The sequence below is a fragment of the Mastigoproctus giganteus genome, chromosome 5 (genome assembly GCF_048544385.1).
Source record: "Mastigoproctus giganteus isolate SK-2022 chromosome 5, ASM4854438v1, whole genome shotgun sequence".
Taxonomy (NCBI): Eukaryota; Metazoa; Arthropoda; class Arachnida; order Uropygi; family Thelyphonidae; genus Mastigoproctus; species Mastigoproctus giganteus.
The window spans coordinates 113,118,319-113,134,915 of NC_143579.1; the positions used below are offsets into that span (position 1 = coordinate 113,118,319).

General features: G+C 37.1%; 1 protein-coding gene across 1 annotated transcript in view; it reads right to left on the minus strand.

Annotated features, from left to right (window-relative positions):
- Positions 1-16,597, minus strand: part of barr (non-SMC condensin I complex subunit H) — a 462,459-nt gene that overhangs the window by 89,895 nt on the left and 355,967 nt on the right. The window contains exons 11-12 of the mRNA XM_090374633.1: positions 11,387-11,514; positions 4,092-4,321 (exon numbers count right to left, since the gene is read on the minus strand). Of these exons, the coding sequence (XP_090230759.1) occupies positions 4,092-4,321; positions 11,387-11,514 (358 nt within the window). The remainder of the gene's footprint in view (positions 1-4,091; positions 4,322-11,386; positions 11,515-16,597) is intronic.

Consider the following 16,597-nt stretch of genomic DNA (forward strand, 5'->3'; position numbering starts at 1 on the left):
ATATCCAATGCAGAATTCAGTTAAGTTAAATATTATAAAAAAAAAAAAGACAGAGAGAGATTAGCCCATATGATGATCTGAAGAAAGCTCACCTTTATAAAAAAAAAAAAAAAAAAAGTGGACCCATTTAAAACTAGAAGGGCTGGTTGAATAGATTTCAAATCCAGGTAGAAGGCCGCAAGTGCAGATCAAGGAGTCGAAACTTTCAAAAAAGAACTTTTTAAAATTATTGAAGGGGGTATTACGTGTTATAATTCTCAACAAGTTTTTAACTAAATGAAGCAGGACTTTTTTGGAAAAGTATGCCTAAAAGAAGTTTCATATTGAAAGAAGGAAAAACATGCCAGGTTTCAAAGCAGTTAAGGATTGGATGACTTTATTGTTGGGTGGTAACACTGCGGGGGATTTTAAATTAAAACACCTTTTAGTTTACCAGGAAAAGGGCCAAAGTACAACCCAAAATCGACACTTTTTTCATGATTAAATTCATCAATTAAATTCATGATTTTAATTAGAATTTTAAGTTTAATTTTGATACGTAAGTAGTTACCACATAATTATATATGTATGTAATGCAGAATATTTTATATGTACAGATATTTGAATATTAAATATTTTGACTGATATTTATGCATCTTTTCACTACCATTTATTATTGATTAGGAAATATTCTATGGCACCGACCACAACTCACAAATACGTATGTTACTTTATGGGAATGCAGCACTCGCTTAGCGCGGATTCACTTAGTGTTCCATTTTTCCGGAACGAATTATCAGCGTTAAGTGGGGGTCACCTCCACTAGAAAAGTTATCTTTGTGTGTAATTCACAGATCTAGTGGATAGTTATCCATGTGTGAAGGAAAACAAATACAGTTTATTTTATTATATATATATTTAATTTATTTTATATTTTGGCTGGCACAGCAAAAGCCCATGACATCCTTGTTCACCATAGTTAATAATAACACTGACTGCATTACATGCAGTCAATGTTATCCCCTTGTATAAGGCAATAGCCACACATTGAGTATTGTATTACTAGAAATTATTAGAGATCTGGAGGCCTCATTTTAAGATAGATGTAGAGCTGCTGGAAGGAGTACAGAGAAGGGCAACAAGATTAGTGAATGGAACAAAGGGTGCCCTTACAAAGAAAGGCTTATGTTTTGCAAATTGTAGTGTCTGGGGACTAGGCACCTGCGAGGTGATCTGATTAAGGTGTATAAAGCCTTCAGCATGCTCAATGCTGATGGGATTCTCTCTCTTGCTCAGAATAATTGCCTGAGAGGGCATAAATTCGAATTGAGGAAAGACAGTTGTAGGATAGATGTGCAGAAGTTTGCCTTTAGCCATCGTAGTGGGTGGTTGATTGCTGGAACAAACTTCCATCTGTCGTTGTAGAAGTCGATAGCTTAAATAGATTCAAGGCAGAACTAGACAAACATTTGGAACAAGTGGATGGGTGAAATGAGAAGGGGTTTTTTTTGGCTGATGCCATATAAGCTTACTTTCTTGGATCATGTGCCATTACTAATGCTAATGGGGGCCTTTCATTTCATCACATATGGTGGTCCTCTTTTTATTTAAAAAAGCCTGCTCAATCCACAAATGCAGAAGAGAATTTTTGAAACCTTAACTGATCTATACACACACACACTGAAGGGAATTTTTAAAATCTTACCTAATCAAAACCAATGCCTCTAATGTAAATCATAATATGGAAAAGGTTACATTCGCTCCCCCAGTGGTTAGCTCTCTTCTCAGAAGGGGGAAAACTAATAGCCCCTCCTTCTCCTCCCTGCACACATTAGCCAAAACTATTATAGGATCTTTGAAAAACAGAGTTAGCCTCCACCCACAATACAACCAGCATATATAATTTCACAGCACATTAATTTAGGTACAATACATCTAGCAAGTTACAGCTAAAGTAAAAATATTACTACTCTCAAAGGATCAAACCAAATAGTAGCCCAGATGAAACACTAATAGGAAACCAACTCTTTCAAGTTGTTTGTTACCACTGTTTATACTATACTATTCATCTAAATATAGAACACTCACTCAAAAAGTTCAACTGTGCCAGCTTTTATAGAACTTTAAATCAATATATCAGTAATTAATAATGGCCAATTGTTAGCAATGGGCTAGGCCCATTCAAGTATATAGTTAATTTTAATTTATTTCAATTTTTCCCGTATAGAATATCTACGGGTGGAACTGAATACAACCAGCAAATATCTCTCTTTCTCTATCTACAGATAAAATCCCTGTAGTAGTAGTAGGAGTAGTAGTAGTGGCATGTGATGCAAGAAAGCAAGTGTATGAGCTTATGCAGCATCAGCCAAAAAAAAAAAATCACACCATTCCTTCCAAATGCCTGTCCAGTTCCTCCTTAAATTTATTCAACCTATCAACTTCCACAACGACAGATGGAAGTTTGTTCCAGCAATTAACTACCCGCTGGCTAAAGGCAAATTTCTACATCTGTCTTTTCTTAATTTGAATTTATGCCCCCTTAGGTTCGTAATCTGAACAAGTGGAAGGATCCCATCTGAATTCAGCGTGCTCAACCCATTCAGGGCCTTATACACCTCAATCAGATCACCTTGCAGGTGCCTAGTCTCCAGCCACTGCAATTTTCAGAACTTAAGCCTCTCTTAGTAAGAGGATCCCTTCATTCCCCTCACCAATCTTGTTGCCCTTCTCTGTACATGCTCAAGTAAATCTACATCCTTCCTAAAATGAGGCCTCCAGACCTGTACGCAGTACTCAAGGCGTGGCCTGACCAGTGCCTTATACAGAGGGACAATCACCTCCTTCTCCCTGCTAGCAAAATTCCTATATATCATTGACAAAACCCCATGACCTGCCCTGGCAGCCTGTCTGCACTGCTCAGAAAACTTCATATCTGACTGCACAATTACTCCCAGGTCTTTTTCATTTTCTACCACCTTAAGCGTAGTACCACACAGTTGGTACGTTTCTCTGGGGTTACTTCTACCCATATGCAGTACTTTGCATTTGTCAAGGTTAAACTTCAGTTACCACTTCTTAGCCCATTTGTCCAAATTATCTAGATCCTGTTGCAGTAGCACACTGCCATTACTGTCATTAACAACCCTGCCAACCTTTGTATCATCTGCAAACTTCGACATTAAGCCTGATATACCTTCATCAATATCATTGATAAATATACAAAACAACAGAGGACCCAACACCGAACCCTGTGGGACTCCACTAATAACATTGGTCCATGAAGAACAGCACCCACTGATTACCACCCTCTGTCTTCTGCCACTTAACCATCCTTTTATCCATTGTAGCAACTTACCCTTAATACCATTCTGCTCCAATTTGTACAATAGCCTTCCATGCGCAACAGTGTCAAAAAGCTTTCCTGAAATCCAAATATATGATATCAAAATTATTTTTTGCATCCAGTTCCTTTGTAACCACATCATAATATCCTATGCCTCCTACTGTTGCAGTTTTGCATGGATAATTAGCATGGACATTATTTAGTCTACACTTAGATATATTTAAGATTTTTAATTTTTAATCTGCTCAAAGCAGGTCTGTACACATGTCTGATGTCATTGTTAGTGTAGAGTAAGGAAATCTGTTGAATTCAATCACAGTTTACAAGTTAAACGTTGGTGGAACAGACAGTTTTCTTTTATTACTAGTAAACTGGATTTACTATGCAGGTTTGGTTTTCTGACAAATTTTATTTCACTGAGCAGATATCTTTTCTGGTGTCTGCTCATATAATTTCATACTACAAGCCCCAGTTGGCCATGGTTCATTTGCTTTAGGAGCAAGATTTGGGGTATCACAATATTTTAAATATCTTTTTTTCTCATATATATATAGAAACTTCTTTATCCATCATTAGAATTAGTAATGGTAACCAAAGCCTAATACATTTTATAAGTCCACATTATTAGTGTGATACCCTGTTCAAAAAGACAATTCCTAAGAGACTTATAACCACCAACTTTACCAGGACTGCCTTTGTGAACTAAAATTAATCATATGCAAAACTAATTTTATAGTTGAAAGCATATTGGGGAGGAAACACTTACAGACAATGTTGGTAGACCACAAAGGTAGATTAAATTCTTTGGATCATAATGTAAATCTAGAGGTAAAGTAAATTTTTCTCTATCCCACTGTTGCAAAGTATTCTTCACCAAAGTAATGATTCGAGAGCTTCTGGAAAAATTACGAACAAAGTCTTCAGAAAACGAATAATCAAATATGAATGGAGGCCTCTTTGCTTTCTTCCTGGCTGCATTTTCTTCAGATAATTTTACTGAAAAAAAAAAAAAAAAAAAAAAAAAAATGAAAATCTATATAACACAAAAAAGATATAGTAATTACAAACAGAAAACACACTATTCCAAACAGTATCTCATTATCATCAGCAGACTTTCCACCAATTTTGTATAGTATAGAATGAATGTAAGGCAATCTTTTCTAATGTTCTGCTATATTTACAGAATGTCTTATAGTTGGACTACAAATAAAGAGAACTTAATTTTTGAAAACGTATACTGATATACTGTGTATGTGTAATGCAACATCACCACTCTGACAGCTACCTGAACAGTTATTCCTGACTCAAAGGGAGGCAGATATCAGAGCCCACAACCTGCCACCCTCTGCAATGGTTGCAATAACTGATGAATAGTGTTATATTTATTAATAATTTATTATTTAACCAAGTTTTTTTATTAAATAAAAGGAAAATTAAACTTTCACAGTTTTTCAATTTCAATATCTCATTCAACTTCAATAACACTGAACAACAAATCTTGGGTCATGTCTTGTTATGGTCATGAAAGTAAGCTTAGTGTATAGATTTTGAAGTGCTGAACATGGAAGTAGTGCTTAAAATGCCAGATTGGCTTTTGTTTTAAAAAAAAAGCAGTTTTTTATATTTATACAAGGTATTTTTTATTTATATGGCAGTAAGATGTAGCTACAAACATACCTGTATTAAACACGGTACCTTTTCGCCTTTCACTTGTATTCAGCTTCGGAAGCATCCCTTTTCACCATCCAACAATAATTGGCTAATATGGCAGCACTCCATTTGCTTTTGTATCTTTGTTCCATTGCTGCGATGTCTTGATGGAAGCACTCAACATATTCATCACTAGCAGCACCACAGTTTGGCGGGAAGAAATCCAGGTCTGGGTGCAAGAAATGGATCATTAATGACATTATGCACCCCAGTTTTTCGTAAGAAGTAATGAGATCTTTCACAAGCTGCCTGTAGTCGCTGGCTTAACATTTCCTAGAAGCCAGCCCTTTCAAAGGCCAGTTTTGACCAGTCTTCGAAAAGTTGCCTTATTTGTGGACCAATAAAAATGCCTGCGTTAATCTTCTCTTTACTAATTCTTGGGAATTTCTCTTGCAAGTATGTGAAAGCAGACCCATTCACTTCCAAAGCCTTCACAAAATTTTCCAAGGGCCCCAGTTTGATGTGGAGTGGTGGAGGCAAAACTTTATTTGGATCTACCAGAGGTTGGGATGGTATGTTTTTCATTACAGGTGTTAATGATTTTCATTGAGGCCAACTCCTCTTCTCGTAGTGCATATCCTTGGCACGACTATCCCACTCACAGGGAAAGCAACAATACTTTGTGTAACCCTTTTGCAGTCCCAATAAAATGGTAATTACTTTTAAATCACCGCATATCTGCCACTCATACTTCTGATAGTGTACACCTAAGAGGATGCTCTCCATGTTTGCCTATGTTTCTTTTTTGTGGATGGCATAAGCAAAAGATACTGAAGGCAGCATATTTCCATTGTGTAACAACACAGCCTTAAGACAAGACAACTTTAGAAGCATCTATAAATGATGGACATTCTTTGGGAACTTCCCTCATGTTCATTGCCGCCATTAGACCATCAACATCCGTACAAACAGTGAGTTCACCTACTGTTTGATAAGAATTTATCAGAGTCTTTATTTCACATTGAGTACGAAATGTCGTCACTTTTACAGAATGATCTAGAACAGGGATGAGGAACCTTTGTACATTGGAAAGCCAAATTTTATTTAACCAAAAAACTATTAGGCCGCATGCTAAGAATTAAATATATATAAAAATGTATATTTTTCTTGGTTGTTTGTTTGGGTTTTAATGGTGCATCAGCAACTAGGGCTATAATGCGCAAAAACCATGTCCCATACTAGGTAACAATAAAAATTGTAGTGACGTAGTTGCTTAGGTCACTATGTCAATATGTATAAAAATATAAATATGTACGAATTAAACTAATATAAATATATATTTACATACAAGCAAAAAGGTTTATTGATTTTAAAAACCTAAAAACAGCTGACATTGTCGTTGTCAGAGAACATCTGACTGAGAGTATAAGGCTCAGTCGGATGGCTAAAAATGTTAAAAATACGGAAAACATTGCTGTTTATATCATGGACATTCAGTTAAAATATGATGAATGGTTAAAAAGGTGTCACAATCCTCACACATAAGAGAGTCATCTGCCCTCAGCAAGAATGCATGCGTAAGATGACTATGTTCTTTGTGGAGGCGAACTAGAACAACTTGCTCTCTACGGTTCATGCAGACTCGAGTGCCAATGTTGAATCACAGGCTTTATCTGATATAACTTGTTAGTGACCTGCTCATGCCAAGATTGTTGCAATGCAGAGTGTATTAGCTGCCTGTAGTCTGTATAAGGGACTAAGCTGCTATTCTTGTGGGGCTGCGGTGATCCAGCAGCATTGTCAGCCAATTTGTTACCCTTGATCCCAATGTGGCTTGGGATCCAGCAGAAATGGATGTCAAAGGAATGCTCAAAAAGAGTATGTAACCTCTGCTGGATACAGGTCAGCAATGGGTGAGGATTGTACCCAATCCCTGATAAAGCCCGTAGTATTCTTAATGAGTCAGTATATACCATGCACCTTTGGTAATTGTGAGTTTCAACATGGCCCAAGGCTAACTCTATAGCATACAACTCAGTGGTATATATGCTGCATTCTTGAGTTTCAATATGGCCCAAGGCTAACTCTATAGCATACAACTCAGTGGTATATATGCTGCATTCTTGGGGAATCCTTCCAGATATAGTGCTATCTGGAAAGATGGCAACAGATAACTCTGACTTCGAGCCATCAGTGAAGACAGGCAAGAAATCAGAGTATTCAGCTCGGTGAGCAATATAGAGTTGTTGGTAAACAGAAGATAGCATGGTGGCCTTACTCCAATTTTTGATGGAGAAATCACATGGTGGAAGGCAACCATGCCAGGGTGGAAGCCGTTGCTTTGGTGATTCAGCAACACGTGACGTTCAGCTATCTGAGCAGCTCTTGGACTCGGATACCAAAGGGACAGTTGGCATTGTGATGGGTGTTGTAGAGAGTTTCCCATAGTGCCTGAAAAATGCATGTCCACTTAGGGTTGTCTGGCAGGGATTTCAGTTTAAAAGTATAATTTAGAGACAACTTTTTTTTCTTTCTTTTTTTTGTTAGTAGTTGGTGCAGCGACTTCTGTGGCCATAATGCACTTCCCAAGGTTTTTGCACTACTCTGATCCAAGCCCGAGGCGGGATTCGAGCCCGCAACCTTTGGGTTGCCAGGCAGGCACTTTACACACCTGACTAGCCCGGTCGGATTAGAGACAACTGCTTTCGTCGCAGGGACAGAGGCGGTTCACCTGCTTCAACATATAAACTCTGGACAGGAGATGTTCTGAAAGCTCCAATAGCAATGCGAATGGCTTGATGATGAACTGGATCTAACCATCGTAGTACGCTGTTTCTTGCTAATGTGTACATTTGGGACCCACAGTCTAATTTGAAATGGATGAGTGCATGATATAGGCGGAGTAAGGTGTAGCAGACTGCTCCCCATTTATTGGAGGAGATCGCAAGTAGGAGGTTCAGTCCCTTTGTGCACTTGATCCATAGTTGACAAATATATGGTAGAAATGTTAATTTCTTATCAAATATGAGCCCCAAGAACTTTGTGTCGGGTGCTACTGGAATGATGTTTTGTCCGAGTTTAAGTTCCGGTTCCGAGTGAATATTCCCTTTGCGACAAAAGTGTACGCAGACGGTCTTCTGTGGAGAGAACCTGAAACCATTAGCCACTGCCCAAGTGTTGATGTGGTTAATGGCATGCTGCAATTGTCTTTCAATGACCCTCATATTGCATTAATGCGAAAATGTGCTAAAGTCATCTACAAAGAGGACACTGTTTACAGTTGGAGAAAGTTGTTCAGTAATATTTTACTTTGATGGCAAAAAGAGCAACACTAAGGACTGATCCTTGTGGAACTCCCTCTTCCTGGCAAAATGGCCGAGAGAGAGTGGATCCTACACGAACTTGGAAAGACCAGTTAGAGAGGAAGTTTTTAATAAAAATGGCAATGTGTCCCCCTAAGACCAAAGTTATATGTCTTTTAAGATTCCGTGTCATACACTTTTCCATGTCAAAGAAAACTGACACCTGATGCTCACGTTTCAGGAAAGCATCACGTATAGATGTTTCCAGTCGGATTAAATGGTCGAGTATTGACCTGTTCCTTCAGAAGCCACACTGTGTTCTGGAAAGAAGGTCATTCGCTTCTAAATACCACATAAAGCGAGCGATGACCATTCTTTCCAGGATTATGCACAGGCAGCTGGTCAGAGCAATAGGACGGTAATTTTTTAGTATTTTTGGATCGTTTCCCAGTTTCGGAAAAGCAATGACAGTTGCCATATACCATGAGTCTAGAAAGTGCTCTTCAGCATAGATTCTATTATAGAGACAGAGAAAGAGATCCATGGATTCTGAGGAAAGATGTTTAGTCATCTCATAATGGATGTTATCTGGCCCAATGGCACTTGCCTTAGATAGGGAGAGTGCCGCTTTCAGCTTCCATTGTGTAAAAGGCTTATTGTATTCCTCACTGCCATTTGAATACAGCTTGAAGCGCTGTTTTTCTGATCTTTGTTTGAGGACCAGGAACTCTGGGAGGTACGATGTTTCTGAAGACACTTGAGCAAATGTCTCCTCAAGAGTGTTCACGATTGCATTTAGACCTGCAATCGTACATCCATTATGTTCAAGGATCAATGAAGGGTGTGATGTGTATTTGCCCTTCATTTTCCAGACTTTGTCCCAGATGGATTTGGGATTGGCAAACCATGTGAGGGAGGATGCATATCGAATCTAAGATTCCTTTTGGCTCTGACGTCTGATGCAACATGCTTTGGCACTGGCACGTTTGAAAGCTATTAAATTATCTGTGGTAGGGTAATGACGAAATATTCCCCATGCTTTGTTATGAGCCTTCCTAGCTGCTGTGCATTCTTCATTTGGAAAACGTGGAAACTGGGTCGATGTCCTTGGGATTGCAACTGCCGCTGCTCGGACAATACTTTCTGTGATGTGTTTCACTGCCCTGTTAATTGGCTCCTGCCTGACTGCGGTAGTATTTTAAACTTGGCCAAATGTCTAAAGGCATCCCAATCTGCGTGACTGATCTTCCACTGTGGTATCCTAGACTGGTGGCATTTTCTCCCATTATAAATGGTGGATATCACGGGGAAGTGATCAGTGCCATAAAGGTTTTCTTCAACCTTCCATGTACACACAAGCTGAGCAGATGGAAAGATCAACAGCAGTAAAGGTACAGGTAGCAATGTGGAAAAAGGTATTAGATCCCACATTTAGAAGGGCCAGATCATTATTTTCAAACAATTGCTCGATACGAGTTGTGAGTGTTTTCTAACTGATTATTTATTTCCATACTTCATGGTATGCTGGGCTTATTTGAGATCTGACCATTTGACTTCTGTTGTGTTTTGTATTTATTTTCATCAATTCTGTTGTTTTTGTTAGTGCTTTGCTCTTTTCCTACCAGCATATTCATTGTCTTCTTGTGTTTGTGACTTTTGATATAGACTGCCTTGGGGGGGGGTTGATTCCAAGAAAAGCCTCGTTTTGGTTGGTGGGTCTTCTGAAACAAGTCCATCCTGGTCTCCTGTAGTCTTCAAATTTTCTTTCTCTGGTGGGTTTGATAGTTTCTTTTGCATTCCCATTGTCTCCAAAAGTCAGCTCGCTTTGTAGACCCGACCTAACTCTGGTTCGTTTCACTTGAATTTCGATATTACTTTCAGCACAGTTGGAGATGTGTGGGTAGTTTTTCCTGATATGGCTCTCTTCATGGCAAAAGAAACATTGAAAGGAAATGGACGTACAGACGATGTGAGTGATCTGATTTAAGTCGGTGTTGATGAGTTTAGGGATGTTGTTTGCTGCGTCATTATTGGTGACATGCATAATCGACGCTTGCTTGTGGAAGCTTTTTATGTGTGAAAATCCAGTTTAGTAGTTGCTCAGAGGGTATGTGTGTGTGTGTGTATTTTTCCAGTAACAAATCCATATTTGGATAAACTTCCTCTGAGAAATTGATGAGGAATCTCAGGTGGGACATTTGATATCATAACTTTTGTTGATGTTATGGCAATTAGTGTCGCTTCCAGGTGATGATGACCAATGTCTATTCCCTTTTGCATGATAATTTGCACCAATGAGGGGTGGCTGAAATACACCTGCATGGTTCCCACCACACAGGAGGCATTAATAATATTTTTTGATGGTACTTTCTTCACAATCACTGTTAGGTACTGCTCTAAAGGGGTATTTTTCTTGGTAGCAAAGATTACTATCCCATTTTCCCGGGAAGTAAAGCGGTTGCTTCATTTGTTGGAACATTGTTCGACCGCATACATGCTATTGTGGGTCACAAGAGTTGGGTTTTTGCAGGCAGCAATTATAATCCATTAGACACAGCGTTAGTGTAAGTATTAACAATTACTGACGTTTTGGATCTTGAGATATCCTCCTGTTGTAGGATGTGGTTTCTGGTGTCAGGGTCACAGCTGGCAGTGGCTGTAATTTCTGTTGCTATGGTTATTTGTCCTTCGCTAGTCATAGCTGGGGGCAATTGTTGGGATGGGTGGGAAGAGGTGGAAAAACAGCATTATTGGAGCAGTCAGCCCTACATGGCTAAAAGTTGAAAAATAAAATCTAACCTAGCTAAAACTCCACTAAATCTATACAAACAAAATTGTTACTACATGAAAGTTGTCCCGAAGAGGGAGGGAGGGACGGACAGAAAGACAGACAGAAACAGAGAGAGACTGTCAGCAGTTACATATGCAAATATCAATTCACCAAATGTACACTTTGTTGAAAAAATTATGATAAGCAAAGACCAGCTGTACTAAAATAGTTTGTCATTATCCAAACATTTACTTTGTATGTGATGATTTTTAAAAGGTTTTTATGTTTGTATACTACCATAACTGCAGTTAAGAAAATAAATATGGACATAATGCTTACATTTTATTGCAGGACGGAGTCTCCAGTAATTAGGCCCAGCCCATGCAGAAAGCAAATTATGATCGAAGTATGAATATTCTGAAGGTTTTTCTGCTAAAACTTGAGCCAGCTCACTCACTGATTCTAATCTGAAACAGGAATGTTTTCAATTAAAGTAACTTATAATTTTTGTTATCTGCTGGCTTATAAGTTTGCTTAAAAAACTAGTATACTTAAAAAATAAATTAATAAAATAATCGCAATGACCATGATGAATATTAGTTTAGTGGTAAAGTCGAAGAAAAAGAAGAAAAAAAAATTTTTTTTTTATAAAAGTAATAAAAGTAATTTAAAAAAAAATAGAAATGGAATAAAGTAGCAAGGAAATAAAATAAATCACATTTAAACAAGGATATTGTCATATAACTTACAACCTTGGTGTCTTCATCAAGGTGTCAGCACCATCAAGATTGTAGAAAACGATGACAATATTGTTTTCCTGTTTGAAATGTAAAATGCAAGCCAAATTGAAGCTAAAATCAAAATTTAATGAAATCAGAAATAAGGACACAAAGCCATAACACACATAAAAAGGGAGAAAATATCGTATAATAGGCATGTAGTTAACAGTTAATACTACAGAGAACGAATATATAACTACAGAGAATGTATATACAACAGCCTAAGCACTTACTGCAAAGTTCAACAGAACAGGCGCCAAAGAGAAATCAAAACTAAATGTGGCTAAATATATATAGCACCTCAAGTGGAGAGGGAAAAAAATTGAAATTAGATTCATGATAAATACAAACTCAGCATAGATAAGAAGTTAATTAGCAAACAAAGCACCAAAGAAAAAGTGATGAAAACTTCATGAAGGCAAAAAAGGTTAATATAGGAAGTAAATACTTTCTTGATACATGTTCGGAAAACTGATAAGCTCTAAATCACAGTGAAAATTAAAGCAGTTGTAGGAAATCCAATTCCTATAAAAAGTTCCATGAACTAGCATTAGCATTAGTAGGGGCATACGATGCAAGAAATCAAGCTTATATAGCAGCAGTCAAAAAAAAAAAACTTCCCATTTCACCCATCCATTCACTCCAAATGCTCGTCTAGTCCTGCCTTGAATTTCAACCTCCTTGTTTTCAACCTCCACTACAACAGATGGAAGTTTGTTCCAACTATCAACCATCCACTGGCTAAAAGCAAATTTCTGTACATCTATTCTACAATTGTCTTTCTTCAATTTCAATTTATATTCCCTCAGTTGAGTAATCTGACCAAGAGGAAGAATCTCATCAGCAATGTGCTTGCTCAAACCATTCAAGGCCTTCTAGCAGCGTTTCCCAAACTTTTTTAGTCATGGAACACTTTTCATCTCACAAAATATTCACAGAACACTTATGAAACACAAATTTAGTGGAATCTAAAGAACTATTTCATAATATTTTATTACATACAATGCACTGTGCATCAGGAGCATCTACATTTCCAACACACAAAGCCAAAGATCAAATAACTGTCATCATACTTTCACTTTGGTCTTTTAATAGTTGGTTCCTGTTTTTTCACTTCAGATTTTTGGAGAACAAAAAGCTATGATTGTTCATCTTCACTTTGAAGTGTGACAATATTGTGTTCATTTTCACTGACCACAGTTGCACTACTAGAAGTACTTTGCTTCTCATTTTAAAGTTCCTTTTTTCAACCACAAATCTATGGTCACATATTTTAATAATAATATTTCAAAATACTAATAATTATCAAGAAAAATTTATACAAGGAAGTAAGTTTGGTGATGATATTGGTTTGCTTCTTCTTGTCCTTCAACCTGTCTACTCCAAGTTAATCACATACGAACAGCATCAGAGATCACCACATTGCTACTTTTTCATAGGTGTCATTACCTCTACGCATACTTCTCTATGCAAAAGCCCGCAAAAATAAAGTGTTCCACGATCTATTCAATTGATTATTAGTCTATGCCAGTATATTAATAACTGAAAAAAAATTATGTTAAATATTATAATGATACAAATGTGGTTTACGCTACAAATATGCAAAATTTATTTATTTTATTTTTTTAATTATTATTACAATTTTTCCTGGAACACTTGTTCAAAACCCACAGAACACTAGTGTTCCGTGGAAAACACAGTTTGACAAATGCTGCCTTATACACCTGAATTAGATAGTATAAACCAGAGTTATGATGCTCAATACATTCTACGTTGATTTCAACAGATGTAAAAGAATAAGAGAAGTTTACTTCAATATGAAACAAAGAACACTTCTGTATAACACTCTCCAGAAATTAAACCGAATAAAACATTAACGCAAAATAATTAAAATAAATTTAAAAAATCAATTGAACACAATTAAAAATTAATTAACATAAATATGAAAAACTATTTTCCTTCCTGAAGCTCACAGCGATTTTCGACTGTATGTTGTGATCACACGAATGAAAATTCCAGCGTTGTTAGCTTCAGGAAGGAAAATTGTTTTTCCTATTTACGTTAAATTTTAATTAGTTTTTCTGTTCGATTGATTTGTTAATTGTTTTAAATTTATTTTAATTATTTTGTCTTAATGTTTTGTTCATTTTAATTTCTGGACAGTGTTATACGGAAGTGTTCTACAAATCATATTGAAGTAAACTTCTTTTATTCTTTTAGAAACACCTCAATTAGATCACCCTGCAGGTGCCTAGTGTCCAAATGTTGCAATGTGTAAAACTTCAATCTTTTTTGGTAAGAGCAACTCTTGGTTCAACTTACCAATCTCATTGCCCCTCTGTGTACTCGTTCCAGCAGCTGTACATCCTTCCTAAACTCAGGCCTCCAAACCTTCATGCAGTACTCAAGGTGTGGCCTGACCATTGCTTTATACAAGTGGACAATCACCTCCTTATCCCTACTAGCAAAATTTCTGTATATCATTGACAAGACACCATGGGCTACTGTTGCAACCTTTTTTTTTTACCCCAAACACGAGAGGTATTAGAATCCATAGTACTTAGTACCACACACAGGTTGGAGGTCGAGAAGACGAAAAAAGATATTTGTTGACATCAGACTTTAACTTCTGTAGACTGTAATTTTCAGGAAATACATATGAAGGAAGGTTGTTCCAGAAAACAGCAGTTGAATGAATAAAAAAGGAATATGAAAAGTTGATTCTGTGAGTTTGCAGTTGGACAGTAAATGGATGTTGGATGGTGGCGGCATGTGTTCGGACTGTTTTGAAAGAGAGAGCAGGAATCACAGAAGCCAAATCAGAAGAACAGTGCCAATGGAAGTATCTGTAGAAAAGGCACGAAGCAGAAACAGTATATCTATGAGACAGAGAGTGGAGAAACTCTTATTTATTAACCTAACTGCCCTCTTCTGAATGGAATCTAGAAGCCTGAGAGAGGTTTTGGGGGCACTGCCGCAGATGTGGGAACAATATTCCATGGAAGGGTGAAATATGTGATTTGTATACAAAGTGAAGACCTCTTTAGAAGAAACATAAATCAACCAGAAATCATAAAATTCAAGTAATAACTAGAATAGGTGTAAACATGTTTCGCAAGTCTTAAACAAGCAATAAGAAGCGGTGTTATAAGTCGTCACTGGGAGATTAGTGTGCCTATTATCTTGCAACCCCCATTGTCTTCACACCTGTCACTAAAGAGGAAAAAAAAAAAAAAAAAAACCCCAAATGTTTAGTTTGTTTTAGTGCATCATGTTGATTGTTCTGTTCCGTCGGACAGCAAAAGGACAAATTTTGTTTTATTATTTATGTCAGGAATGTCAGATTCTTTTTGTTTAGAAATCGAGAAAATGGTGGGCAAAACACAAAAGTCTTGCTTTCAATTAAACAAAAATTTTCAAAATGGCACAAATCCGTTAAATCTCTAAAGAACCATTATAATGTAGGTGACCAAACCATACCAACGTTGTAAAAAATAAAGAGAAGCAATTAGATTTAAAATCGACATTGTAAAAAATAAATGCGTGCCCAATACACACTGCTTGCATATTGGACACAAAGTAGTGCATGGTAAGTTTTTTCATTTTGTATCTATCACCATACTTTTCATGTAGGTTGCTGAACATTTTTTGATACAGTAAGTCCCCGACTTATGTACCTTCGGACTTACGTTACATTATTTATATGACTGAAGATTGCAGTGAAGGGGAAACACATTTCACCACAATAACATAAAAACCCACAGAATTCCAGTTATCGGTATTATCACAAATGCAATACGATCAAGCTTACTACCCGTTTATAATTATATGCACTAACAGAAAAGCCCAATAAACCGGAAAGTTCAAATTGTTTTTATTGTTTTATGGAAGTAACCTCCAGAAATGTGCTTTGGTAAAATGCGAGCTCGCTGGAGTGATAATAGTGAGTTTTCCCATTAACCCTGTGAAGTTCTTTTCAGAAAATTTAATTTTGACTGTTATCATGGTGCTGACTAAGAAAATAAGTGACAATGGTACTAGTAAATCTATCAAGAAGAGAAGAGTGATCGAATTCGATCAGAAAAGTAAAATAATAAGGATGTATGAAAATGGCCAAACAAGTATCGCACGGCATTCAGATTTGCCAGTGGCAACAGTGAACACAATAAAGGAGAAAGACAGAATACGAGAAGCGGAGGTGCCTCCGTAGCCAGGTGGGGAGGAGCAGCAGTGCGTAGCACATGCTTCTCGATTAGACCGGGGTTCGAGCCCGTGACCACCAAATATGGAAAGGTCAGGGAATGACCACTGCATATTACAGGAGCAATATGGCTTTAGTTGCTAATGCTCCTAAAAAACCAAATAACAAACCATTACAAACAAACGAGAAGTGGTTGGCACCAATGAAGGTCAACTATAATAACCAAGGCTACAAAATATATATCAGTTTTTGCAGTTCAATAACATGCGTTTTTTCTTACTTTTATGTTTTCTTTTCTTATCTGCCACATCACCACTATCCCCAGGTAAAGTTTTTAATTGAACTAATTAAAAATATAACTATTTTTCTTCATTCTTCTGAGGATATTATGTGGTTTTTGTAATTTCGGCATATGAAGGATATAGTAGCAATATTTTATCAGTCATTCCCGAGTTATGTAAAACTTGACTTACGGAAGAAGCCCTGGAATGCATCTCTTACGTATGTCGGGGACTTACTGTATTTTTGGATTAATCAGGAAATTAATTATTCAGGAATTTCATTTTACCC